This window comes from Physeter macrocephalus, chromosome 4 (assembly GCF_002837175.3).
Source record: "Physeter macrocephalus isolate SW-GA chromosome 4, ASM283717v5, whole genome shotgun sequence".
Classification (NCBI taxonomy): Eukaryota; Metazoa; Chordata; class Mammalia; order Artiodactyla; family Physeteridae; genus Physeter; species Physeter macrocephalus.
Genome location: NC_041217.1, coordinates 64,882,415 through 64,908,793, shown reverse-complemented (window position 1 = coordinate 64,908,793; position 26,379 = coordinate 64,882,415). Strand labels below are relative to the sequence as shown.

Sequence of the window (26,379 nt, the reverse complement as noted above, 5' to 3'; positions counted from 1 at the left end):
GTTCCACTTAGAAGTCAAAACCCAACCACAATGATGATTGATTCCTATGAATAGTGAAAGTTACATCAAGAAAAGCATGAATTTGGGAGTGAAATTAGATAGGCAGTGGTCCCTAAATGGACCCAGAAATGCCCTTCCTCTTCCAGTTTAACTCTCTTTCTGTAGGCACCAGCATTTACAATAAATAAAGCATTGTCTCTTGAGTTTTTTTCTCTCTTGCTTATTAATATTGCAATGCTATGTTTTGATTTTTATAACAGAGGCTTGGCATTTCTGCTGCAGTATGAGCTGTATAGGTCTATGAGGGATAGCCTTATAAGATTTTTAAATTTAGCTAATGCACTTTAAAAATAAGTGTAGTTTTGCAAGAATTTTCTTTATCTGCCATTGTTGGGGTAAATTAAATTACATGTAAGCTGTGGTACATGTGTTAACAACTTCTCCTTCTCTCACCAAATTCATGGTTTGTTTTGTAATTGTATAAAACCACAATATTTTAGTTTGAAATCACATCTGAAATACAAGGTATAAAACTCTCCTTCCTAAGGCAGGATTATGGGAGTAAAACTTGAATTTCACTGTGTCTCCATTGTGTCTGGCAGAGGTCTTGGTATAAAGAGAATGGGCATAGAATCAAGCCAGGACAGCCGCAGTGAGCCACATAAAGGAAATACGTTAACAAATGAAAGTAAATTACGTTTATTTTTTGTATTGGTGTTAACATTTAAAGCCTGGAATTCAAAGGAATAATCAGTGCTAGGCTTCAGTTTTTCCTCATGTAGATAACACCAAGCTTTGCACAAAATACTTCGTGAAATTTATTGGATTGAATTATATTGATCCTAAGGTCAGTAGTACAATGCAACTAAGAATCTAGTCCATATTAAAGTTATGTAATAAAAATGTGAAATTAATCCATCCATGAAAGCACCCATATGTTGATATAGATTTGTTTGGATATTTAAAGGTCTGTGTATTTTGATTGTCCAAAGTCAGCTTTATCATTGGTAAGTAACAGGCATTTCTCCTGAAATGCTAGGTTTATTTTAGTGTCCTATACTTAAGAGGTAAGCAGATTTAAAATGCTTGCCCTAAACTATAAGGGTCCTAGTTAAATGAGCAGCTCCTCCCTAGAAAAATCTTTGTCACAATGGTTTTGCTAGATTGTGTTATATTAAGCAAGAGAATCTCATTTTATATAGTTGCTCCTCTCCAAGCGCTTCCTTCAGATCTTTAAATTCACCTTGGAAAATCAGAGCTAGGATGAGACCAATTAGCATACCTCTTCAACCCTCTCATAAGCTCTTCCTTTTCTTCTGTGATGTTTGTGCAGGATGAACTGGTAACTTTCTCCTCTTCTTTTAAACCGCTCTAGGTATCAAACTGGTTTGGAAATAAACGAATCCGGTACAAGAAGAACATAGGTAAATTTCAAGAGGAAGCCAATATTTATGCTGCCAAAACAGCTGTCACTGCTACCAATGTGTCAGCCCATGGAAGCCAAGCTAACTCACCGTCAACTCCCAATTCAGCTGGTTAGTTTTTTCTTTGAATTGGGGGAAATGTTCTCCATTTTTATATGTGCTTTTCCTACACTGGGGTTTTCTTTTAATTCTTTAGGCTATGGATGGGTTGATTTATGTATTTGATTGTCTTTTTTACTGTTGATGCGACTTTGGGTTTTTCTTTTCATTTCCAAAAAAGCAATGTGTTTTGCTGTTTATAAGATGGACTTGTCTGAGGGTTTGCACTAATGTGTCTCTTTAAGTTGGACAGAGGTAAATTGGTTGGTTTTGATGAGGAGACCTCTAAATTCTCCTTTCAGAGATTCTAATAAGTAAGCTTGACTTAATTCTTTGAGATAGTCCCTTGGGGTTCAGGCATTTAGTCTGTCTCATATAAAGTTGTTGTCCTTATCTATTTTGCTGTTCCTATCACATGATGTCTGGGTCATCTACTAGCATGCATTCTTTGAAGGAATATTCACTCTTCTTTAAATATCTTACTAAAGTGTTCTGGTCTGCAAAGCCAACTATGGTGATTGCTATCCATTGTTTATAGTTCTCATTCTTTACTGTTTTATTGTGTTGGTTTTCTTTATGTAAACTACAAAGAAAATTGCCAGTCATTAATTCAAATGATTCAGATTCCAGTTTTTCTGTTACAGTATCAGTCATGTGCTGTGCTCCTGGTTTTATTTTAGTAAATGTGCATTGTATCACTAATTTCAGAGTTAGGCTAACATAATATATTTTGGGGGTGTGCCTTGTACCATCAGTTCTTAATTTCCACATGTGAAAAAAATAATCAGTAATGCATAAAAAATATAACCTTGGTGTTTGTATGCTATGGAAGGCATGCATGTTGGTGCTTTTTTTTTTTAAAGGGTAAACCAGGAATATTTCTTATTAAATAAGTATTTATTTATTAAATAAGGCTTTATTCAATAAGTTAGATTAAGATATTTCTCCCCATAATGAACCAGATGCATTGATTTTGGCTGTGGGGTACATATCTAAGAAAATTGATGCCCCAACTTTAAAGGGTCACAAATTAAATATGTTAGATCATAATATGACTTTAAAATCTAATTTCTAACATTTGGGGGTATGTGGTGTCTTTGACCTCCCCGCTTGTTTGCCCACTAAAGTAAGTCCTCTTTCTACCCTGTGGTAGATTGTTACTGGACACATGTAAGGCTCCACACACTAATGTCTTCTGTGAGCTTCTAGATGCTTCTAATTTGTTATCATAAAGTTCTCCAAGTCACTGGGCTGTACCATCACAGCTTTCTTTTGTTTAAATGGAATCATGCATGAAGAGTAGCCTGGGTTTTGTAAACATGGATATGGAAAGACAATGTAGAATTCAATCCAGTTTCATTTTTCCCAGCACTCCAGATTAGGTAACCATGGAGAGCATATTTGCTTTTTGAGGTTTTGTGTGTGTGTGTGTGTGTGTGTGTGTGTGTGTGTGTGTGTGTGTGTGTGTGTGTTTCCTTCTCTTCTCATCATGGTATGATTGACAAAGGATTAAGGCTAACAGGTTCAATAACCAGAGAGTTTCCTTCTTCCCCATCTGGTCAATTATTAAGCATTTCAGACCCAGCAACACTAGTTGAATTGTACTGCTAGGCAGACATTTTCACTTGTCTCTTTGGAAGAAGTACAATTCTGTCAACATTAGCAAAAACACATTCGATACTGTTGCAAAGGTTATCATAATGCAAAACAGATATCAAAATGACTTTTTCCTGTCCCTGATATATCTGCATCGCAGATGGCTTAGCATGATTTATGAACAGTCTTTAGAAGGGCCCCGTGGACTCCCTTCATTACTAAATCCCTAACTTTTTATTCTTTCCTAAAGCACTTGAAAAGAGAAAAGTGAGCATTTTAACCCCCTCGTCTGTGTTTAAGAATTATTTTGGCTCTCTTGGAATATCAGTATGTGATTACAGTTTTCTAAGGAATTTTTCTGGTGGCTTAAACTTCATGTGACTATTCTGAGCACAGAGTAAATTATTATGGAAAATTTGAGCTAAGCTTTCCAGTGGTGCCTAAGTTGTTCGAAATAATATGCAGAGGAACCCCTTTGTAGTGCTTTTTCTAAAATAGAGACAAAAGAAAATACTATTGTATATGTGCAATAGCATGGAATTTTAAAAGATAAAAGGTTTAACAGGAAAAGTTATAAATGGGTTTTTCTGTCTTTTCTTGGCTCTTAACACAACCCAAATCGCTACACAGATAGAGGGAGAACTTTAAAATGTTTCAGCTTTGCACATAGGGTGTTTATAATGTTGTATACCAGCTCTTTGTTAATTCCGGAGGGTAAATAATAATTGAAATAGCAAGTTTTAAATAAGAGGTTAGGAAGTGAAAATATATTTCAGTTGAGTTTAGAGTTCTGGAGCCTGGGAACTTTTTATATCCTCAGCATCGAAGCAGGAGTTTTTTCCAGAAGCTTTACTAAATATAAATACTCATTTCTACTGCAAGGAAGATATTTTGCAAATAAATCTTATTCCTTCTAGAGGCTTTTGTGTGGAGAGCAGTACTTCAGTATCTTTATTTAGTCCTCTTCTAAATATTCCTGTTTGTTGATATATGCCTGGCCTCCTATTTCCTTAAGCATAATTCATAAAAATCACATAGGGCTAGGGCCTGTGAGGAATTAACAAGTATTTCGAGATACTTGGAATGCATCATATTTTACACCAGCAGAGTTGGGCAAAATGGATGGAGCAAGGAGGAAGAATAGAGAGAAGACAAGAAAATTAAGTTTTGAAAAAAAAGAAACAAAAATGGGGACCAGCTGAAGCCATAGTTAATAACCCTGTGTCCATAATTCTTTTGGAGTGACCTAAAGTGACACCTTCTCAACTTCCTATTTTTGATGAGATTATGAAAGCAAGAGTTAATGTCTCAGAAAAATAAGGCCCTTTTAGGAAGGTTGGAGTATCTATTTTGGAAGGTTGGAGAACATTTTAATATCCAAGAAGAAAGAAATTCGCTTATGGGTTACAGATATTTTCTGTGGCATAGCATCAGCATTGATATCTTAGCAGGATCTATGATTAGCTAGGCAATGCCCGTTTTTTTGAGGCTCAGAACCCACAGATTTGAATTCTTTTGCTCAGTTGTATGTGTTTGTGTGTGTCAAGGACAACAGTAGATTCAGCCATGACATTAGTTAGCAGCAAGCCCTTTAACATCTTCTTATTATGCCCCTCATAGGAAGTTTGGTGTTATTCTGGGTTGGTGGAAGGTTATCATATTAAGACCCTGGACACTGGCTTCCTAAGAGAAGTTTATGTATAGTACACATGGTTAGAGAGGAGGTAACACATCCAGAGAAGTTGACTGCCACTTCTAGTAAAGCCATAGGAACCCTCATGGTTTTGTTTTTTAAAACCAGTGAAAGAATTTATCTCATTGATGTTTTCTGCTGTGTTCTTTCTTCCTATGTTTCTTCCCTTGTGGAAAATGAAAACACGGCCTCCTGGATTGGAACTCTAGAACCTGGACATGCACACCTACTGAAGGTTATCTGGTTTTCCATTGAACCAGATGACCTTTCCCTCTTGTACTTTGCCCTGAGTAGAAAGTAACAATGGTTTTATTTTTATTTGGAGGGAAAAATCATGAAAAACAGAGAAGTGAGCATGATATAATTAAGATTACATCCAGCAAAGAGACTCTATCTTTGAGCCTCCAAATGGTATAGGAGACCAATAGAGTCCAATATGATCAGACTGGCCACCTAATCTGTGTGAAGCCTTGATTTCTAGATTGCAGAAATTAAGGCAATACTTGCCATCCATCTGCTTCCTAAAAATGCTGTGAGTTATAATGAGCTAATACTTTTAAAACACCTCAAGTTCCTTAGGAAGAAAAAGTAAATTCATTCTTGTTCTAGGTCATTGGTTCTCAATTTCGGTAAAGTTGCCATTTTTGGCTGTCACAGTTGTAGGGGGATGGATGTTCCTGGCATCTATTAGATGGAGACCAGGGATGTGTTTGACCATCCTACAGTACGTAAAATATTCCTCCACAACAAAGGATTATCTGGCCCAAAATGTGAGTAGTGCCAAGGTCAAGAAACCCTGCTCTAGATTGAGATATTATCATTAGTATTCTGTTTTTTTTGATTTTGAAGTTAACTGAGTTGGGGTTTTTTTTTCCCCCTGAACAAATGTAATTCTCTTGGAGACTCTTTAGAGTAGAAGCAGAGTGTTCAAGAAATTGTCTTTTATGAAAATGACTGTTAAAACATCTCCACATCGTGTTTGCATGAGCAAATGCATCAGAATCTGTAGGTGATCTATCACTTCTCTGTCTAGTTGAGTGCAAGTTTAGCTTTGTACATGCCCCAGCTCTCTGGATTATGGCTTAAATGAGCTACTTGCCTCCCTTCCCAAGCCAAATTCAGAACCTTTTAACTGGCAAGCACATCTTAAAATGTGCTTCTAGTCATTGCCATCACTTTATAGCCACCCGCAGGTAAGGTTCCAGACTGACCTTCTCAGCAAGCCAGGTAATTCTGTTTTAGTTCTTTGAGAATTCCACAACACCTCTGATAGAGCCCACATGCTTTTTGTCTATGAATCACATCCTTCCCAGGAGGTTATCCAATCCAGGATAAGTTCTTTCCAACTGCCAGTGCCAGATGAAGAATGAGTCTTCCCCTCATTACTTAGATGTTTGTGTGGACGTGTCTGCCTTATTGCGGTATTCGTGACACCTGGTCTCTTTCCTCAGTGAAATCCCTGCCTCTAGTTACTCATCAGAGAAGCAGAAGCCAAGGCGGTGCTGTACGTGGGTGTACAGAGACAATGAAACGCTGAAACAGAGTGGCCAAAAGCACAGGGACTCCTACAATTACTGCTCTGACTCAAATGCATTTGTACATGAAGTACATTGATATGCACATATTTATCTCTGTGTACATCAGGCAGCCAGACATATTTACAATTTATCTATGCACATATATTTTTTAAATCATCTGTGTCAATTGCAGTGTAGATCTTGTAAATGGCACATTCCGTGCCTTCATGGTTCCATGGGTGCCATGTTCCTTGGCATCAGTGTAGCCCTTTGGAAGTTTCTCCCATTTCTCAGTCTGTGTGCTAATTTCCAATAAACCATCAACCAAGCATGTAGAGTGTATGTTTATTACATGGTATTTGGTTGGGAGAGAAATAAGATACCTGGGCTTCAAACTGAATACTCTCGGGGGAAAAAAAAATTCTGATATCATATAAACAATTATAATTTGGGTTCTTAGAGCTGCCGGTTCTTGGTTCTGATGACATCTACCTGTGAGCATGCGTTGTAACGCTTATTATAGAATGGCTTTTAATATTTAGGTTATATTGCTGTGGTTGAAAGAAAGATTTGAGAGGGATGTAACTAGGACATAGATGCCTGGGTCTTATATATCTTAACATAAGAACGTGATCTGTGCTACGCACTGCTTCACCCACACGTTGTGAGGGGACTGTTTGAAAGATTTGCACCACATTAATGGAAGGAAGGTCCAGGCCAAAGCCTCTGCCCACTGATTGGGTGTAAGCCACATCTGGTCAAATCTTGTACCTATTTTGCCTAAGATCCAACTTTTCTAATTCCTTTCAGATAAGCTAAACCGAGAAATGTGTGCCAGATGACATACATAGGACATGTTTCAGAGTTATCAGGATGTCATAGTTCTTTGGATGGTGCTTGAGTTGTCCCCCACCGCTCAAAGAAAGCAATCCCTTTTTCCCATGAGAAGGGAGTTAAGAGTAGAGGATCCATCTGTGTAGCAAAATACTCAGCTGGTTCCTTGCATATGGATGAACACCCCAAAGAACAAAGCAGAATGGAGATGTTCCTTAACTTGAGGTTGTCCGCAAGTAAATTGTCCTCAAGTGAGTCATTTGGTTCCTCTAAATGGCCCTTGCCTTTGAAGGATGAGGATACCATGAATGGTTGAGGAGAGTGGCAGAGTTTAGAAGTCATTGCTAGTTAAGTGGTCCTGCCATGGAACAAAAAAACCTTCTGTTCAGCTTAGCTGCAGCTCTTCATGTGAGGCGAGACAGCTTTCTAGGATGGCACAAATCCCTATTTTGGGATAAAAGAGAGTCAGAGCTGGGGCATGAATCATTGTTGGGCGATTCCACACGGATGATGGCTGTCTCAGAATTCAAGGGCAGGAGTGCAATTTGAGCAACATAGGGATGGAAACAATAGAGTGGAACTGACCTGGGTCCCTGAGGTCTCTCCTTTTCCAGGCTAACGTCATGTTTTAACCAAACCTTGCACGTTGAGCTTTCTTTCCTAATGCACTGAGCTGCACGATGGCTTCAGAATAATATTAAGCTTTTCCACGGCCTTGTGTTTAGGTTGAGGGGGGACTAGGTTTGCCGCAGTGGAACCAGTGGAGCCCCGGTGGTGCCTACAGGCTAAGTCTGGGAGAAAGTTTCAACTCTAGGCAGTGAAAGCAGATAGTTAACTGCTCTTCTGCAGGCTCACTTTATTATTATTATTATTATTATTATTATTATTACTGTCATTTCATATTTCATGCATGCTTGAGAATTCCTGGTCCATCTTCTGTCTCATCTTCCTCCAGAATGGCAGGTGGCAGAGAAGAGCATATTATCCTCACTTATTTTTGCAGTCCTCATGGTTCTCTTGGACTGTTGGCCACCCAGCAGGGAACATCACCTTCTTTCTAGAAATCAGGAATGTTGGTGACTCCTATCACAGGGCCAGCCCTACTGTGCAGCGTTGCCTTCATGCCCTCCCCTCCCAGGTGCTGCCCCCCATGTGAGAGTAGATGGATGTAGCATTAGTTTATTTAGAATCCAGCTGATAGCTCACGTGCTCCATCGTGGTGGCAGAAGTACCATTGACCAGCCTGTAGTCTCCAGCCCGCAGTCCCCCAGCCAATCCTAGAATTTTAGAGGCGTGGAAGAGAGACCCTGGGTCTGGAGACTGTCTCCAATTCAAACAGAGCAAGTTGAGAAGAATACATGTTTCCTTTCTCAGCTTGAAGCTGCTAAGGGGAAGCAGTCCTGTGGGCAACTTGCAGTGAGATGTGGGCTTTGCATAACATGAATGATATGCACCCTTTATTGCTTGCTCTGTTCTTCATGCTACTAACCAGACTCTGTTGATGTTGTTTTGATTTTAGTTTTTATTTGGGGGGGGTTGCTTTGCATGTCATTCTTCCTCTTGGCTGTTAGTTGCGGGGGTTAAGCCTTTTCCTTTCTGTGATTCAGGTGCCTCACTCTTTCCTTTCCAGGTTCTTCCAGTTCTTTTAACATGTCAAACTCTGGAGATTTGTTCATGAGCGTGCAGTCACTCAATGGGGATTCTTACCAAGGGGCCCAGGTTGGAGCCAACGTGCAATCACAGGTAGGGACCCAGCCAATGTGCCGCCAGGTGAATGCTTTAGCGTCCAAGAGCCCTCAGTCGGATTGGCACCTCCTGCTTCTGTCCAGAGAGAGAGACGGACAGACAGAGAGAGATGTAGAAACAAAACCTTACCAACAACCAAACCGAATCCAAGACAACCATTGTCGTGAGGAATCTCGTCCACACTTTGTGAATGCGTTTGGCTCTGGCTTGTCAGTCACACTAGGAAGGCAGGAGAGCGGCAAGCGCAGGGTGAGGTGACTAAGGCCCGTCAGGCAAGTGGACCCAGTGTATTCTTTGCTCATGAAAGGGAAAGGGAGGAGGAGTTGAGTCCATCAGTTCACTTTTCGGGTCCCTCTCTTGTTTGTTGCTTTTCCACACTCAACATTTGCCCAATGTAGAGGTCATGAATGACTAGGCACGTACCTTAGTATCTCACGTTTTCATTTTAACCTTTACAAACACCCAGCCAGGTTGACTAAACTCATCTTCCTAGTCATCCTTGAGGTCAAGGGATTTGGGTTTCTGGTGATGAGTCTATAAGTCCATGCTGGGAAACAAAAATCAAGCTTGTGGTGTAAACCCTCAGCACTCCCTAGTCGGCAGCTCGCCTTCACGAGAGCTCAGAAGCCATCCTCCTGTGTCAGCACACAGCCTGATGTGACAGGGTGAAGTCCTGTGCTCTGGGTCAGAATCGCTAGGCAAGTTCTGAGCCAAGCCCATCCAGGCTCCCACCCTGCAAGAGGAGCAGGAAGCATTACATGCCTGGAAGAGACCAACTGCCTGGTGATTCAGCCTCCTGCTCAGGAAACATTGCCTGGAAACAAGTTTGAGGAGATATGGTCAGACTTTGGTCAAATGACTAAACAGCTGGCCATCATTTAAGTCCTCAGAAAGACAACATTAGTCGCACACTGCTCTCTCTGTGAGGGGCCTGGCCCAGCCGCTCTACACAGAACCTTGACTTTTGTAGGATCCCCAGCAAAGAAGTTAGATAGGATGATCTGGAGGGCAGGGAAAAATCCCTTCACACTCCCCAGTCTCAGCCCCTCTATCACCCAGTCCCTGCCGTCTCATGCAGCATTGTTGAATTAGTTTCAGTGTTGGGAATCCCAGCTTTCTTTGACCATTTTTCTGTCTTGCTTACTGAAATCAGAAAGGATAGTGGATTCGGCATAGAGAGGAGGCCCAGCCTTCTCCTAATGGTTCCTTTCCCAGGAAGAATGTCTCCAGTGATCGCATTAATTTGGTGAGCCCAAATGGTAGCCTGTGTGATGATGATGTGCCTCCCTTTCCTTGCATCTCCCTGACTAATTTCCTCTCTGTTGTTGTTCATCTGTTTAGGTGGATACCCTTCGCCATGTTATCAGCCAGACAGGAGGATACAGTGACGGACTCGCAGCCAGTCAGATGTACAGTCCGCAGGGCATCAGTGTAAGAAAACAAGGCTCCCCCCACTCCCCACCCTTTGTTTTTATTCTATCACTATCAATTAGTTCAAAGCCATAGGGCTCAGAATGCCACTTAGTAGGACTTCTTAGCTTTACGGTCACCTATTTCTTGTTTCTGTATCAGTCATGCCATCGGCAGCATTCTACCCTCAAAAAAAGTGGCGATTGGGCAGGCTTCATGCAGGCAGCTGGCGTCTAGGGCTGTCACACACAATCAGTGTTTGCATGGCACCTGCGGCCACATGCGTTCAGCCGAGAGGGGTTGCTAAACAGGTGACACCTAGTACAACAGTGGTAGGAAACGTCCCCACAAGCGGGGGCCTGGGAACCTGGGGAGAAAAACCAGTAGCCGAAACCCATTGCATCCAGGTATGTGGTCTAAAAAAAAAAAAAAACCTTTCTCCCATCTAAGGACGATTAAAAAAAATTAACACAGAGGCTGGGTATGCTGAAGGGATGGGGAGGGGTGCAGACCATCTTCTACTTGTTCTTGGGTGCGCTGGCGGCTCCTGAGTAGCATGAAAATTCATAGCGACAAGCTATGTCGCACAGAGTGAAATCGATCAGACAGACACAAGGAGAATCGAGTGTAGATTTGGGACAGCAATCCAACTTGATTTCTCAGATCAATCGTCCGCTATCTCAGCAGCGGTGACAGCAAGCTGGGACAAGAGGGCAGCCTGGAAAAGGAGGCTGTTCTTTAGATCAGAGGTGATTTCCTGGGCTTTTAGAGGTCATAAGATGCTCCAGTAGAACTATTGGCTCAGAACTGTCTAAGAAAACTATGATTGGATGATGGTGAGGATTTTTTGCTGTTGTTTCTGTTGTTAGGATTAAAATAAATTGGGGATAGAGGGAAGGAAAGGTAGGCATAGTGTGTGGATGTAATTCTAGCCTATACTAATTGAGGTATGGTATCTGCAATGAAAAAAGTGGTAGCTTTTTAACTCTGCTTTGGTGAAATCATATATGACAATGGCCAGACTGGAAGGAAGCAAGAGGATACCAGCTGTTTCGTCAGATGAGGAACGGTTGAAAAAATTAGGAATTCTTAGCCCATTAAAGAGAAGGTTTGGGTGGTAAGTAATAGTTTAAGACACGCTGTAATCAGTGAGAGAGATTGGATTCGTCGTGAATGATCTAAAGGGAGGTAGGATAGATCACTGAGTAGAAGATTCAGGGAAACAGATTTCACTTCAACGTCTCAAGGGCCTTTCTAAGTTGCAGTCAGAGTTGTCCAAAGAAGGGATCTTTTGCCTCTGGAAGCCAAGAATTCCCCATCATTGGCGCGTTCAGACATTGTTTGGCTAACTACTTGGTAAGGATGTTGTAGAAGGGAGTTAAGTACCAGGTGATGACTGTCTTGGTGACTTTTAAGGCCCCTTCCAATTAGGAATTCTTTATTTTCTACCTTCCTTAGGCAGAATCTCCTCTGAGTTTATATAATATTTATCAAGTTCCTCTCCGGGAGGGAAGGAGGGAGGTTAGAGCTGACCCTGTTAAACATACTCGGGGCACCTGTGTCCCTTTGTTAGAAAGGGTTTCCAGAACAGAGGGATTTTTCCCTTCTTGTGCTTATACTAATTATTATTCCTGTATTCATGGCTGACCTGTCAGACGCCTGCTTAGAAAAAAATCCAAGATACCATGGTGGAGATTATGTTCTCAAAAATGGATTCCAAATGAATTAAGTTGTTCTGTGTTTGTATGGGGAGGTTCAAGCACATAGGCATTTATCCATTGCCTGGATCTTTTTGAGCTAGAAGATCGGTCTCTCCAGGACAAGTTTTGCTCTGTATGTAAGTGGAAGAGAGGAACATGAGGAAAGTATAAGAGTGTGGGGAGGAGACTATGGACGCACTCAGAAAGAGAACTGCAGAAAGTCTACGTGACTGGGCAGGAAGTGGGGCTGACAGTTCTGCTATATGGCATCTTTCTTTCCTAATTGGGTAGCACAGAAGAGAGCGGCACTCAGACTCTGGGGGGTCAACGTTGGCCCCTCTGACGTCATCTGGTGGGCTGGGAATCATTTCTGAAATAGTGTAACCAAACATGTGCAGATCATTATGTCTGATTACATAAGCCCACCGCAAAAACTGGGCTGGAAAATGCCACTTGAAAGAGTCTCTCATTTTGCATTAATTTTTTTTCCCTGTGAACTGTTTATTTTATTTCTGGGTCTTTAAGACACAGGGTAAATGAATCAAAGGCTGATCATGATACGGTGTGTTCCTTTGGTATCAATTTTAAGTTGTGCCACCTTTCAGGAGACTAAGCTTGTGAGATGTATTTTTAGAGAGTGGTGTTAGATGCCGAGGCATGTGTATGTGCAGAGAGGGGCACTGGCTGCTAGGAGAAATGAGAGAGAGAGAGAGAAAAGGAGGTAGACAAGAAGAGACAAGGACAGGAATGAAAGATTCGAGCCAGTGAATGGAAATAAACAATTCCAAAACCCATGGCGGCAGTGGAATTCCCAGCTGGGCTCTGGATTGTGTTTCATTCAGTGGAGGACATTTTCTGGGCAGCCTTTATCTACTCCCCTGCCTGGGTTTTCACAGCACTCACATCTTATCCAACCAGCGTCTATTTTAAATCTTGTAGAGTTCAGACGGCTTGCCTTTAACTAAGGCCATGGAGTGATCGGGTTGCAAGGTGTGGTGGTAAGGGCCCTGCGGTGGAAGTTGGGAGACTCTGGTCCTTGTAACTCTCATGTGCCCGTGGGCAGGCGTCAAACCTTGTCTTTTATAAAATGGGGCCAGTAATTCTCACCCTTAGTACCTTCATGACTGCTTTAGGGAAAATGAGAATATGGGCTTGGCAAAGCACAAGGTTTTCCACATGAATGCAGCATGAAAAGTTGTAAGTGGTAACTTCCTAATTTGACCCTTTCCTCCTCTGGTGTGAGCAGTTTTCCCAGAAGGTAGTTCCTAGTGAGGATAGGTTAGGACACAGTTGTCACTTTTTTCTCTTCTGATGGAAAGGTACACTTTCGACAAGGATACAGAGTTATGCAAGGCCTAAGGACCCCCTTCCTTAGCCAGAGTGAGCGTTAAAGACCCTGGGGCTTTAAGATGCAGGGTAAATGAATCAAAGGCTGATCATGATATGGTCTGTTCCTTTGGTATCAATTTTACGTTGTGGTAAATTATACCTTTTTGAGTGCTTTGTATTCTCAAATGACAACGGGCGTGCTTACTGGGTTTAGAGTGGCTCTAAGTGATGGAGGGAGATTACTTCACTTCTCTGTCAGTTAGACAGACTGAAAGATCACTTAGTATCACATCCACTCTTTCATTTCCCTTCCCACTGCCACGCCATCCTCGTTCTAGAAATAGTTCATTAGCTAGGCTATTGTGATTATTTCCTAATTACCGTGACTGCCTTTAGTGTCTCTTTTCTCCTGCACACATCCCCAGAATTTTGTCATTCCTTGCCCAGAAATCAAGAGCACTTCTCTGTTGCCCACCTAAGCAAGTTTAATCCCTGAGTCGGACATTTTCAGTCTTCCACGCTCCGGCCCCATCTACCTATCCATCCCCCTCACTCCCCAAATCACACTGACTCTCCCTACGCCCAGATCCTCCTTGCTGTTTGTCTTCTTCTCCTTAGCCCTCCTTCCCCTCTTCTCTCCACTTTATCACACACACACACTCCCTTGCCTTATAGATATATGCACAGACACACTCAATCAATCTTTATCTTTCATTCCCAAATACGCATGTGGTCCCAAAATGCATATATTAGTTGCTCAAAACATGTTTGTTGAATGAATAAATCAGAAGACAAGCTACCACTGAATTTAAAAATGCCACATCTTATGTAACAGCTGTAAAATACCTAGTAATTTTTCTCTTAAATGCCTTACTAACCCACAAATAGACTAGCTTTTTTAATTCAAAAAGCTTCTGAAGTCTTTCTTTTTGGAAAAAGTTTCTAAACTTTTTGACCAAGGCAGATTCTCTGAGAATTAAGAGTCAGATCAGCATTAAATAGATGAAGTTATAGAGTGATGATATTGTCAAGAGAATTATCCCTTTGAATTCTTAAGCGCCTTCTTTCCTAAAAGAATCCCCTTATGAAAACCTGCCTGTGGGGTAGCCATCTACATAACAAGAGCACATCATTTCTTTTTTTTTTTTTTTTTTTTTTTAAATTTTATTGAAGTATAGTTGATTTACAATGTTGTGTTAATTTCTTCTGTACAGCAAAGTGACTCAGTTATGCATATATATATTCTTTTTCATATTCTTTTCCATTATGGTTTATCACAGGATATTGAATATAGTTGTGCTATACAGTAGGACCTTGTTGTTTATCCTTTATATATATAATAGTTTGCATCTGCTAATCCCAGACTCCCAATCCTTCCCTCCCCTATCCCCACTCCCCCTTGGCAACCACAAGCCTGGAGAACACCGTTTCTCATGGGGTTCTCACTGCTTTCTCTACCAGACATGGGACTAGAACCTGCACAAACAAACGGGTGGACAGTGGCAGCAACCTGAAGTCAGAAAACTTGGATCCTTCTTGTGGCTTTTCTTCCGGCGAGTCTCTTCATCTCTGTATCGTTGCTTCGTCTGTCAAATTTATCCCATCAACAAGCTCTAAGGTCCTTTCAGCTTAGTAGTTCTGGAGTCCTACAAGTATGGTTTTTGATTCCTACTGTTCACTCAAGGGACACCAGGCTCAACTGTAGGCTCCTCTTTCCAGAAAACTCTTTCATTTGAGTTAGTCTCCGCCATCTTTTCTAGCCTACCCTATCGCTTCCCCTTTCAGTTGGATCTTGAGGGAAGGAGGAAGAGCTTGCATTACATGAACTTCTCCCTTTGAATCCATGGAGATTTGTGGTAGCAGAAAGCAGTAGTCTTTAGGGTGAAATTATTTTTGATTATTTTAAAATGTGAGAGGGGACTTCCCTGGTAGTCCAGTGGTTAAGACTCGGTGCTCCCAATGCAGGGGGCCTGGGTTCGATCCCCGGTCGGGGATCTAGATCCCACGTGCCACAACTAAGACCCAGTGCAGCCAAATAAATAAATAAATATTTAAAATAATAATAATAAATTTTTAAAAAATAAAATAAAATGTGAGTTAAGCGAGTGAGTTCACTCCAGCCACATCTTAAATGTTGACAGATACCCCTATAAGATTTTTCATTATTCAAGAGATTAAGTGAAAATAGAAATAAAGTGTTAGTGTTCTCTCTGTAAAGGCAAAGTGCCATTAACGTCAGTTTATGACAGAAAAATCTCATTGATTTTGCTTTGTGATAATTATAGTAGTGGAAAAATAGATAAGAAGCTTTGATCTTTGTAAACCATAACATACGTGTTTTTATTTTTGTTTTTGCTTTCTCCCATGTTAGGCAAAGGGACAAAAGGACATTTACGAAGAAAATAAATAAAATATAGAATCATTGGGACAAAAATAGAGAACTATTTAAGTGAACACGTTTCAGGCATTTAGACATCACAGGGGTTACTTGGTAATACTTGGCCACCTGCCATCATTTTCATTTTTTCTTAACTACTTCTGAGAGACCTCCTTCCACTTAAAGTATGTATTAATAAGATGTTGCCACATGTGGACTTGTAAGACTGGAGAGTGAGGGTGATAATTAAAATCATATGCAGATCTTTAAAAACTCACTTTAATTATATGAAGTTTTAATTGTTCTACCAAGCTGAATGTGAATTTTGAAGATATTAAAACATATTCAGATGTGCTCCCTGTTAGTTGCCTTTGGGTACCTTCTGGTGCTGCAGCCAGGGACCAGTGAACAGCCCCAGTCTGGAGAGTAAAGGGAGTGAGGATAGGCTTGAACATGGTGAACCAATCTCTGCAGGGTTGAAGGCAGCAGTACAGAGTAGATGGACTCCCACCTTCCAGAAGCTTATAAGCCTGGCTCTCCCTGATGACAGAGCCAAAGGGAAATAGAGTAAGTCCCTTTAGCTTCTTACATGATGAGGCCTTTCAGCCTTAATACCGTATCAACTGAGCATTCGAGACTAGAACAGCATTTTATTTGAGCCCACAATAGTTGGAGAAGCAAAAAAAAAAAAATCCCACTATTGTAATTTCATATGCAATCCACTGTTTTTCACCAGCTGCCAGGTGAAAGTCCTTAAAGGTACAGAAGATGAATGAGGCCAGATCATTGAATGGCATATTCAGATATTCATGCATTCATGTATTCATTAATTCATTCATCCATTCCTTCAATAAATATGTCATCAATAGCATTTTTGACCTCGGGGAATGAGGCTACATCATAATATATCCAGGTCAAGTTGGAGAAACCCTGATGCCAATCAAGATGTATTTTAACTTTCAGTCTCATTCAACACTTTATCTGAGATTAGGTTTCCTGTTCTTGGAATACTAGGACAAGGGAGCCAATCAACTTTGTAGTTTAGGAGGGAATTTGAAATTAAGCTATATAGCAGAAGAGAGGAATTCAAGACCAACCAGCAATAGTTTGAGAAACCTACTCCCCACTGCACAAAAAAGCCATACCATGGACTTCCAGTAAAATAAGTATCCTTGGGCTTCCCTGGTGGTGCAGTGGTTGAGAGTCCGCCTGCCGATGCAGGGGACACGGGTTCATGCCCCGGTCCGGGAAGATCCCACATGCCGCGGAGCGGCTGGGCCTGTGAGCCATGGCCGTTGAGCCTGCGCGTCCGGAGCCTGTGCTCCGCAACGGGAGAGGCCACAACAGTGAGAGGCCCGCCTACCGCAAAAAAAAAAAAAGTATTCTTCTGTGGAGATTCCTTATCTCTTCGTAGGAGTAGAAGTAGTCACAAAGAATTTTCTTGATCTCAAACCTAGTGATACAATCACTCCAAACATGATCACATTTATAATGTGTGTACACATCTTTCACTTCTGCCGCTTTCTGCCTGTGTAACTGTGGACAAGTCACTTTCTCTCGATAAGACTCAGTCTCTTGTACTCTAAAAAGGACAGTTGAGCTGGATGATGTCAAAGGCCTCTTCCAGCATCCCTGTTCTACTTATAAGCATGATGTTTTTCCATTCCCAAGAAAATACAGGAGGAGAGGAAATACTTCAAAGCTATAAGGAAAAGGTAAATTTGTGTTTTTGGAAATAGTCCTATCTCTGACATGACAATGACGCCATGCTGTTTTCATTGGAATTGATGTGTTATAGCATCCTGTCCAGTTGGGCCCACATTTGTCCTTGCAGCCATGCTGTCCTTGGGCTAGGATTGGGTTAGCTGTTCCAGACTCAAGTCGACCCCGCCTTCTGCTTGATAAAGAGAAAACAATTGCAACCTCAAAAGGGCAGTTTATTTTTGTGGTTGCTCCTGAAAGTGGCATAGCCCCTTTAGACCTCGGTAAATATTAAGCTAATTAAATTGGCTGAATTTAATTGTGGGGAAAAGTTAGTATTGATTTCAGAAGATGGCCCTCTTCTTGCCCTCTGGGAAGGAGTTCCATGTTCTTAGACAAGTTTGTTTTCAGAGAAAATATTAGACCTCTTTTTAAGAAAATCCAATTGTTATTTTTAACTTTGGTACATTTTTTAAATCTCTACTTATCCCTGGCTCTAAGTGAGTTTTGGGAACTTCTATTCCACGTCTTTAAATATTAAGTATTTGGATCCCTAAATAGTCTCCAAATTCACAGATATATAAGGCAGAAGGCATGACTGACTTGAGTCTGGAACAACTAACCAGGTTAAGTAAATGAATAAATGCTTTACTTGACAGATTTATTGAGAACCTTCTGATATCCAGTACCAGGAATGCAAATATCAATAGGACATGGTTCTTGCACTCTGTAAAGTCACAGAAGGCTAGAAGGACTGGGAGTTACCTGGTTCAGTCCCCTGCTTCACTGAAAGGGAAGGACTACACCACCTTTATATAATCAATATAATTTGATTTTTAAAGAATGTGGGGAATGGCCATCATAATTTCCAACTCTGTCCGCCACTAATTCATCTAACCTAATAATTTTTCAAGCCTAAGCCAGACGTGTCTTTGAACTCATCTTGACTCGAACCTTTCTACATTTCTAAACACTCTTTGGGGCTTAGAGAGGTCCAGTCTCTGTTTCAGGTGACCAAAGCCTTCACTGTCAGCCTCTGCTTAGATGTTCTTTCCTTCCTACAAGTCAGCATCCTTGGCATCACCTGGGAGCTTGAGAGCAATGCAGAATCACAGAATCTCTTCCAAACTGTTAAATCAGATTTTGCATTTTAACCAGACCCCCTGGTGATTCCTAAGCACACTGAGTTTGAGAAGCTCTGTTCTAATGGGTAAAGCCTTTCAATGCTGCCTAGGATTTACCTAAGAGAAGGAATTATGTAGCTGTCTTTGCATTAAGGATCCTACCTTTTTAAATGTTTCCAGTTTTATTTTGAAGTTTTCAAACATATGGAAAATTTAGAAGAATTTTATAGCACAATCTACCAGTATGCTTAGCACCTAGATTCTGTCATTAATGTTTTACTCCACTGGCGTCATCATATGTCCGTCCTTCCCTATCTGCATCCTTCTTCCTGCCTATCAGTCCATCTTTTTCTTTTCTGATGCATTTCAGAGACAACAACAGTACACTTTCACCTAAATAAATACCACTGGGATGTATATAATTAACTAGAGTTCGATATTTGTTTGCAGTTTTTTCCTCTTCTGAGGTAAAATTTTACACAATTAAATGTACAAACCATAAGTGTGCATTCTCTAAGTTATGACAAGTGAAATACACTTGCATGTAAATTTCCACTCTTTACTTTCTCGGGTCTACCCCTTTCTCATAGTTTACAAAAAGAAGGAAAAAAGAAGAAGGAACCTAGAGCACCAAGTTATCCACAGGACAATAGTCTGTTCTTCTCCAGCCAGTCAGATGTTCCCCTCCCCCTCCCACCCGCAGCCACTTCTCACCCCTTCGCTCTATCTCATAGCCAAACTCAGCTAAAAAGGCCACTTAAAATTGAATAAGATGGTTTATTCTATATTTGCCTTAGGTTCTGACTTGATGTGCCTGTTTTTAAAGGGACTTACAGCCCTTTTTCATACTAAGAACTTTCAAAATATATAAACGTAGAAACTAATGATATTTGAAAGTTAAATTATCGTATGATTTCCTCACTTGTAAGAAATTACATTTCTCCTCTTTTAATCTTTTGCCATTTCTCCCCGTTTCTTCTCTAGTGTCCTTTAGCTTGAAGTCCAATTCATTTTCTGAAACCTCCCCCAAACTTCTACAAACTTATTATTTTTCAAAGTCACACACCTGTCTAAAATCCTACTTTATTTCTCCTTCGGGAAGTGATCTATCCTGGGAGTGTGGAAGCCAGCCTCGGCCGACCTGTAGACCTTGAGGATACTCTCTCTGTAAGAGGATGAGGTTCTCATGAGGGAAGTTTCAGATCCCTCTCTCACCAGAGCTCAGGAGTTCTAGAGAGAACCAGTGTAACTACTGAGGGTTCTGTGCCTTTTTAGAGGGTTAGAAGAACAAAAGCACAATTAATTACATGCTTAAAGTTCTGGGGATAACTTGAGCCTCCACCAATATCCATACTCCACCACTATCCATAATAGTTATTGAGTACCCTAATCCAGTGTCTTTATAAACATTCTCATCTCCATTTTATGGATAGAAAATAGAGACTCAGAGAGGTTAAGTAGTTTGCCCAAAAGTCAAATAGCCAGTCAGTGATAGAGCCAGGGTGTGGACCAAGATGGTCTAACTCCAAAGCTTCTGTTCTTTCCCTTTATCCAGATGGACCCTTGAACCTCTAGATCTTAACGCTTAATGAAGGGAGGTGTCAAGAACCTTACAGTAAGAGAATCCGTTATGTTTCCTAGTAATAAATATTTTGGAGCCTGGCTGATATGGGAAAGAACTATAAGAACTCAGTTATGACCATTCTGTTATATATCCTTTCAGGGTAGCATATAGAAGGCTTAAGACTGGTTGGTTCTTTTATTAAAATTCAATCTAAAACTTATATAGTAAGTCCTTCCCTGGGTATAGCTTACTCTTCACCACTATTATGTCATATTTGGCTAGCCAACTTAGTCATACTTAGTGTATGACCAGTGATCATACACAAGAGAGAAGAGAGATTTTAGATCAAGTGTCTCTTCATGGAGAGACATGATGGTTCACTAAAATAGATAGCAAGACTGTTTCAGGAATCTAGGTACCAAATATCAATAGATGTTTTGTTTTGTTTTGAAGTTTTAATTTGGGGACAGTGAAATGGAAGAAGAGGAAAATTTTGCCTGTTAACTTAATAAATTATACATGTTAAGTAATGGTTTTGGAGGATGGAAGATCAGCAGTAAAGAAACTGGGGCATTAACTATAGAAGTAACAGTTTTTCCTAGACCAACAGAAAAGATGAGAAGGAGCCACCTTGCTTCACTGGGCCAGGACTTCTGTCAAGTGTCCCCCTTTGTCGCACTTAATACTTGGCATTTTTCATAATTAAAAAGAATAAAAATTTAAAAGAATAAGTTAAAAGAATAAGTGCAGCAAGGTACAAGGGTAATAGACGAATAAAACTAGAAAAAATAAATAGAAAAAAATAATGGCAAATATCAAATTTAAAAGATCCAGGAAATAAGATAAACAGAGAATTAAGAAGAAAGAAGGCAATGGAATGATAAAAAGGCAGGAGATGGATAAAATTGCATGTGAAATGGCAAAATGAACATTAAAAGCAATTAAGATACACAAGTAGTAAAGAGGACAATAACATAAAATAAGCTAGAATGAGTGGTTAAAATAAATAGCCTCCTCTAAGAACATACTTACAAAGATTATAAAACAGATCAAGTAGTAATAAAATAAGGAAGTGGTATAAAGCAGTAAATTAAAGAACAATTATAAAACAATAAGAAGAGAAAAATACCAGGCTAAAATGACACTTAATAATTATATTAATAACTAACACTTTCTGACTTCTTCCCATGTGTTAGGCACTTTACATGCATTCACTTATTTAATTCAATTTTATTAAAATAATTAGGACATTAAAAATGTAAACAAAAAAAGTTTAGTGAGGGATGAAATCAGGCATCAGAACAACAGCAATAAAAAATGTCTAAAGGTTAGAAAAATATACCTATGGGTGTCAATTTTCATTCCTTGTCTGGAATGATTGTTTTTGCTGTTAAATCACCAAGTACCTGCCCTGATACTTCTCTAGATTACATGTTCTAGAAGTGCCTGGCACTGTAAATGTTGGTTCTTTACCCTTCTTGTCCTTGTAGGCTTGGCCTTTCCTAGAGACAATTGCTAGTGGTTAAAACTCTCAAGCAGTAGAATCCATGGCCCGGAACCTGTGGCAGTGAGAAAACATCTCATAATCCTACCCATTTTACAGGGTTTAGATCAGGATTATCTTCTCCTAGAAGTTCTTCCTAGTTCCTACATAGTACTTAGTGCGCTGGGCTTGGAATGGGAGTTCTTCTCTGATTCTTTTCTTTACTTCCTCTCAGCCGTAAGTTTCTGAAGAGGATTCTAGTTTGTATCCCAGCCTTCCATTCAGACTTGGTACACACTAGGTGCTCAATGCATACTTTCTGAAGTGAGCCTACTTGAACCTATTGTCAAGAGGTTTTTCTTTTCTTTCTTTCTTTTTTGAAAAACCAGCAACCAGCTTGTGTCTGGATTTTCTGCCTGCCTGGAACCCCTACACATTTTTGGGTTTCTGTGGTCCAGAAAGAGTCTCTCCCATAAGACAATGGCTTTTTCTCTCTATTTATCTTATCTCAGTACCTATCTTTGACCTCCAACTTCCATATACCTTATACCCAATAATCTTTACTAATTCATGCTAGAACTCTTTTATGCATATGTTCAGAGACCAGGTATCTGTTGCTGTTTCTTCTCTTCCCCATACTTTTCTCTGGGGCAGGTGTTGTCTCTGAAGACTTGGGCTTGATCTTTTTACAATTACAATAAATTGTGATTCCTTCATTTATTCATTCATTCATATTCACTCATTCGATCAGTGGGCATTTTCTTGGAATTTACTATTAACCAGTTGTATTGGCCATTGGGACAGGGAAAATTAAAAAGAGATCAAATGCTTCTTTTCAAGCAACTCTCCATCTTGTCTAAGTTGATTGCTATGTTTAACCTCCTTCCTTTGACCTTAATTTTTGTGGAATGGGAAAAACAACTGATTAATACTCTTGACAGGTAATTATATTTTGAAGAGAGTTGTTAAATCACCTGCTAACGCACTATTCTCCAGGCAGAGGAGTCCCTCTTAACTCCATCTTTCTTCCTCAGACTTGGATTTGACCATTAATTGCACTGGTCTTTTTTCCAATGAGCTGTAGAGGTTGGCCACGACCTTTCAAACACACAAGACAAAGACCTAAATTAGATGTGGACTTTCCTTCCTACAGTTTGTTTAAATTTTACATCTACTTTTTTTTCAGATTACAAATTAATATTTAATGTAGAAAATTTGGAGAATGCAGGAAAATCACAAAGAAGAAAATTACTGCTAACTTTTTGCTTGGCAGCCTCCTAGCATTTTGTGTCTAAGAATGTTTTGTGTGGGTGTAGAAAAGTTAGGATCATATGGAACACATCATTTTGTAGCCTACTTATTTTACTAAAAATATATTATGAATATTTTCCATATCATTAAACATTCTTCTCAAACATAAGTTTAATAACTGAATAAGAGCTTGTTACTGGGAAAGTCCGTAATTTATTTAATCAGTCTCTACTGTGGAACATTTAAGCTGTTTTCTTTTTTTTTTTACTATTATTAATAACACTGTGGTAAACATCATAGTACAGAAAATTCAGTGCATATTTCATATTATTTCCTTGAATAAGTTCCTAGAAATGGAGCTGCTAGATCAAAGGGTATGAACAAATCTTAAGGCCTTTGTGATGTATTGTAAACTTTTCTCCTGGAAATGCCTATTAATTTATGGTTCCTACCAGCATTTTTGATCCTTCCCATTTCCTTACATTCTCAAAAACAATGTCTTAGCAGTTTTTCAGTCTTTTTCAATTATCACATTATAAAATGCCATCTCATTTTTAGTTTAATTTGTATCTCTTTGATTTACTAATGAGATTGAACATTTTTCATCTGTTTGTTAGTCTTTTTTATGCATTCTTGAAATGCTCATGTTTTTCGTATTGATTTCTAAGAACTCTTACACAAGAAAGGTATGATTCCATTTCTCACTTGGCCAATATTTAGAAAATAGAGAAAATTCTATTTCTCCTTGGAGGAAGACTCAGGAGGAATAAGGCCCCAGGTCTCATTCTGTCTATTTCTGTGAAAGGTTCTTCAGAGTGAAAGCTGGATTGTTATCCTGGGAAAACTAAAGGCAGATCTATATGTGATACTGGTGGTGATCTTAAAAAAAAATTAACCCTGCAATCTGAAGTGGCTTGACATTTTCTGTATTTCTAGTGTATGAAAAAACTCGGGACTATAAAATAGAACCCAAGAATTGTCTAAAAGAGCCTAGTGATACATTAGTCAGTCAAAACTTTCCTTGAAGATTTACCCTATGTCTAGTATTCCCCTAAGTATTAGGACTTGCCAAATAAGTCATTGGCTAGTTTATAGCCAGGTTGAAGAAATAAAGCTACATATAATTTAAAAGTTTTCTTACGACCTTAGCTAAACTTAGGTCTAAAAAATGGTCTTTTGAGTGACTAGATGTTTTCTCATATTTTGGAGGCTATATCTGTCTCCTTGCATCGTTTTTTGCCATCTGGAAGGTAGCACATTCTTCTAGATGATTGAATTTTGACATCTCACCATCATCACTCCCCTCTGCCCTTCTCATTCCCTGGCAGAACACATATAGAAAAGCCAAGTCAGACTCCTGAGCCCACAGCACAGCTGGAAGATTTCCACTGCAGAGATTGCTGGGACAATCTAAAAGGAAAAAAATTAAAATTTAAGAAATCAACCCAGTCTTATACTTGGATGAGAATCTCAGAATAAAAGAGGATATCCCCCAGCATCCACTGAAGATATCTGGAGTGGTGTCAAAATAACTCAGAATTCTTGAGTACGTAGTTTCCAAGCACTTGCCTTCATTTCATAGGTACATAGAATTCTCAAAACAACAGTATCATTCCCTAAATAAGGCACAGTAGAGCCTCATGCCCCATTCTAGCACATTCCTCTCAACATTCTCTGTCTGCCTGTACCCCACAACTTCCCACCATCTCTCCCTCCTACCCTTCTGTTAGCTGTAATGACCCTGCAAACACTAAATGGCATTTGAGTGCATTAAGCAGTAGACTCTCCGGTGACATAGCAATTATGGCTCTGAAATAGATTTGGTGCGTCACGGAAGATAAGGGTTTTGAAAGTTTCTGTTGTGATTATAGCCTGTAACTCCCACAAATAATAGGCTTCAAAATAAGAGGCTGCCAACGGAGCCTTTGTGGCTTTGTCTCAGTGATGGCACGTAAATTGCTATTAATGTCCTAAGTGTACTTGAATATGCCAGTCTTTGGGATGTGAAGTTGGCTCGGTGTCTCTCTTTACGCGACATGTCATTGTGGGTCTGATAATCTGGGGTAATTGCTGTCTCTTGGATGGTCAGGAAAGTGTAAGAGGATTTAGCTTCTTGTGTGATGGTAAATAGCCTCAAGGTTTACACCACGAGTTATGTGTGTGTTCCATAGCTAGCCACCGTTTCTTGTTCAGGTGTGTATACAATTCCTGTGTGTACCCTGAGTACATAATAGCCTTTCAGCAAAGCCACGGCAAAATCAAAGGTTATGAAACTAAAATGAAGAATCTGGAGCTCTCTGTATCAGCCAATCAGATAATTTATACTGAGAGTAAAAAAAATACCCTTTGCTTGAATTTTTCAGATTTGGCTATATGAGTAAATATAATTATCTATTGTCTTATAGAGCTACTCTTTTCCAGCATCTGCAGCATCTGTGTGTGTGTGCACATTTTTGAGGTGCCATAAGTATTTTCTGAACACATATTAGCTCTACGTCAGTATGATAAAGTGTGTGGAAATTATGTGTGTTTTTGTGCAGTGTGTGTGGATGTGTGTAAGTGTGCGTGTGCTTTAGTTTTGCAGGGCTGGATGTAGAGGATGTTTATTCAGATATAAATAGTTTTCTGCACTAAGACACCTCTATTTAGCTAAAGCAAGCTGAGCTTATTTTTCTTTGTCTCTGAAAAGTTAAATAAAACAAATTTGAAGTTTTCACTTCCTGTATGTACATTTAACCTAAGGCCCCCCTAAGTCTGTGGAACATGGAAACATTATATGTAACTGTCCTATTTGCACTTTGAGCAGAAATCCAAAAGCATCCCAGCCTTAAACTTGGAAATGTACACTACCCCGTATCCTGTTCAAGCTACGAAAGGTTCAACCTAGACCATCCTCTGTGTCTCAAGTGCCTTACGTGGCAGTATTAATTCTGGGCCTTCACAACAGATAAATTAAGGAAGGATGAAGTTAAGAAGGTTCCAAAATAGATCTTGATCTTGGAGTTGACCTAAATGTGCATGTACTTCAGTCGTCTGGCTCTGGGAGCTGGCAGGATGGTGCACTGTGATGGTGCTGTAATTTTGCAGTTGGATTTTGACTGAGTGCCCTTGAGTGCATGCCAGATACAGTTGGAGATAATGACTTGTAATAAGAGAGTTCACATTCATACCAAGTGAACATGGATCAGGGTTATCATCTGACTATACAGGTCTCAGCCCAGGACTTCGCATCGCCAGTGTAAGGTAAACTGTATTAACTAACAAGGTGGTACCACACACAGTGATGTCTCAGAAGTATAACCCCCGAGGAATACAGTTTGTCTTGTCCAAAACCAAGTTTGGTAAGGTGGATTGAGGCTTGAGCGTAGAAGGTATTAGAATCCCCTGAAAGAATTCTCTGAGGCCAGTCTTGTGGTTCATAGGTTCTAGCACCTTAATAAACAGTGCATAGATTCCCAGAAGGTGAACTTAAGAGCATGAGTCATCTGCCTTCCGCCCTGAGATCAGTAGCAGCCATGCTCTTCACTTCAT

General features: G+C 40.0%; 1 protein-coding gene across 5 annotated transcripts in view; it reads left to right on the top strand.

The window, feature by feature from the left end:
• PBX1 (PBX homeobox 1) overlaps window positions 1-26,379 on the top strand; it is a 285,866-nt gene that overhangs the window by 249,932 nt on the left and 9,555 nt on the right. For 3 of the 5 annotated variants that reach the window (XM_028488707.2, XM_007101675.4, XM_028488709.2), the window contains 3 exons: window positions 1,376-1,535; window positions 8,794-8,906; window positions 10,251-10,340. In XM_028488707.2, coding sequence (XP_028344508.1) covers window positions 1,376-1,535; window positions 8,794-8,906; window positions 10,251-10,340 — 363 coding nt within the window. The remainder of the gene's footprint in view (window positions 1-1,375; window positions 1,536-8,793; window positions 8,907-10,250; window positions 10,341-26,379) is intronic. The other 2 variants (XM_007101676.3, XM_028488708.2) reach the window with 1 other exon arrangement.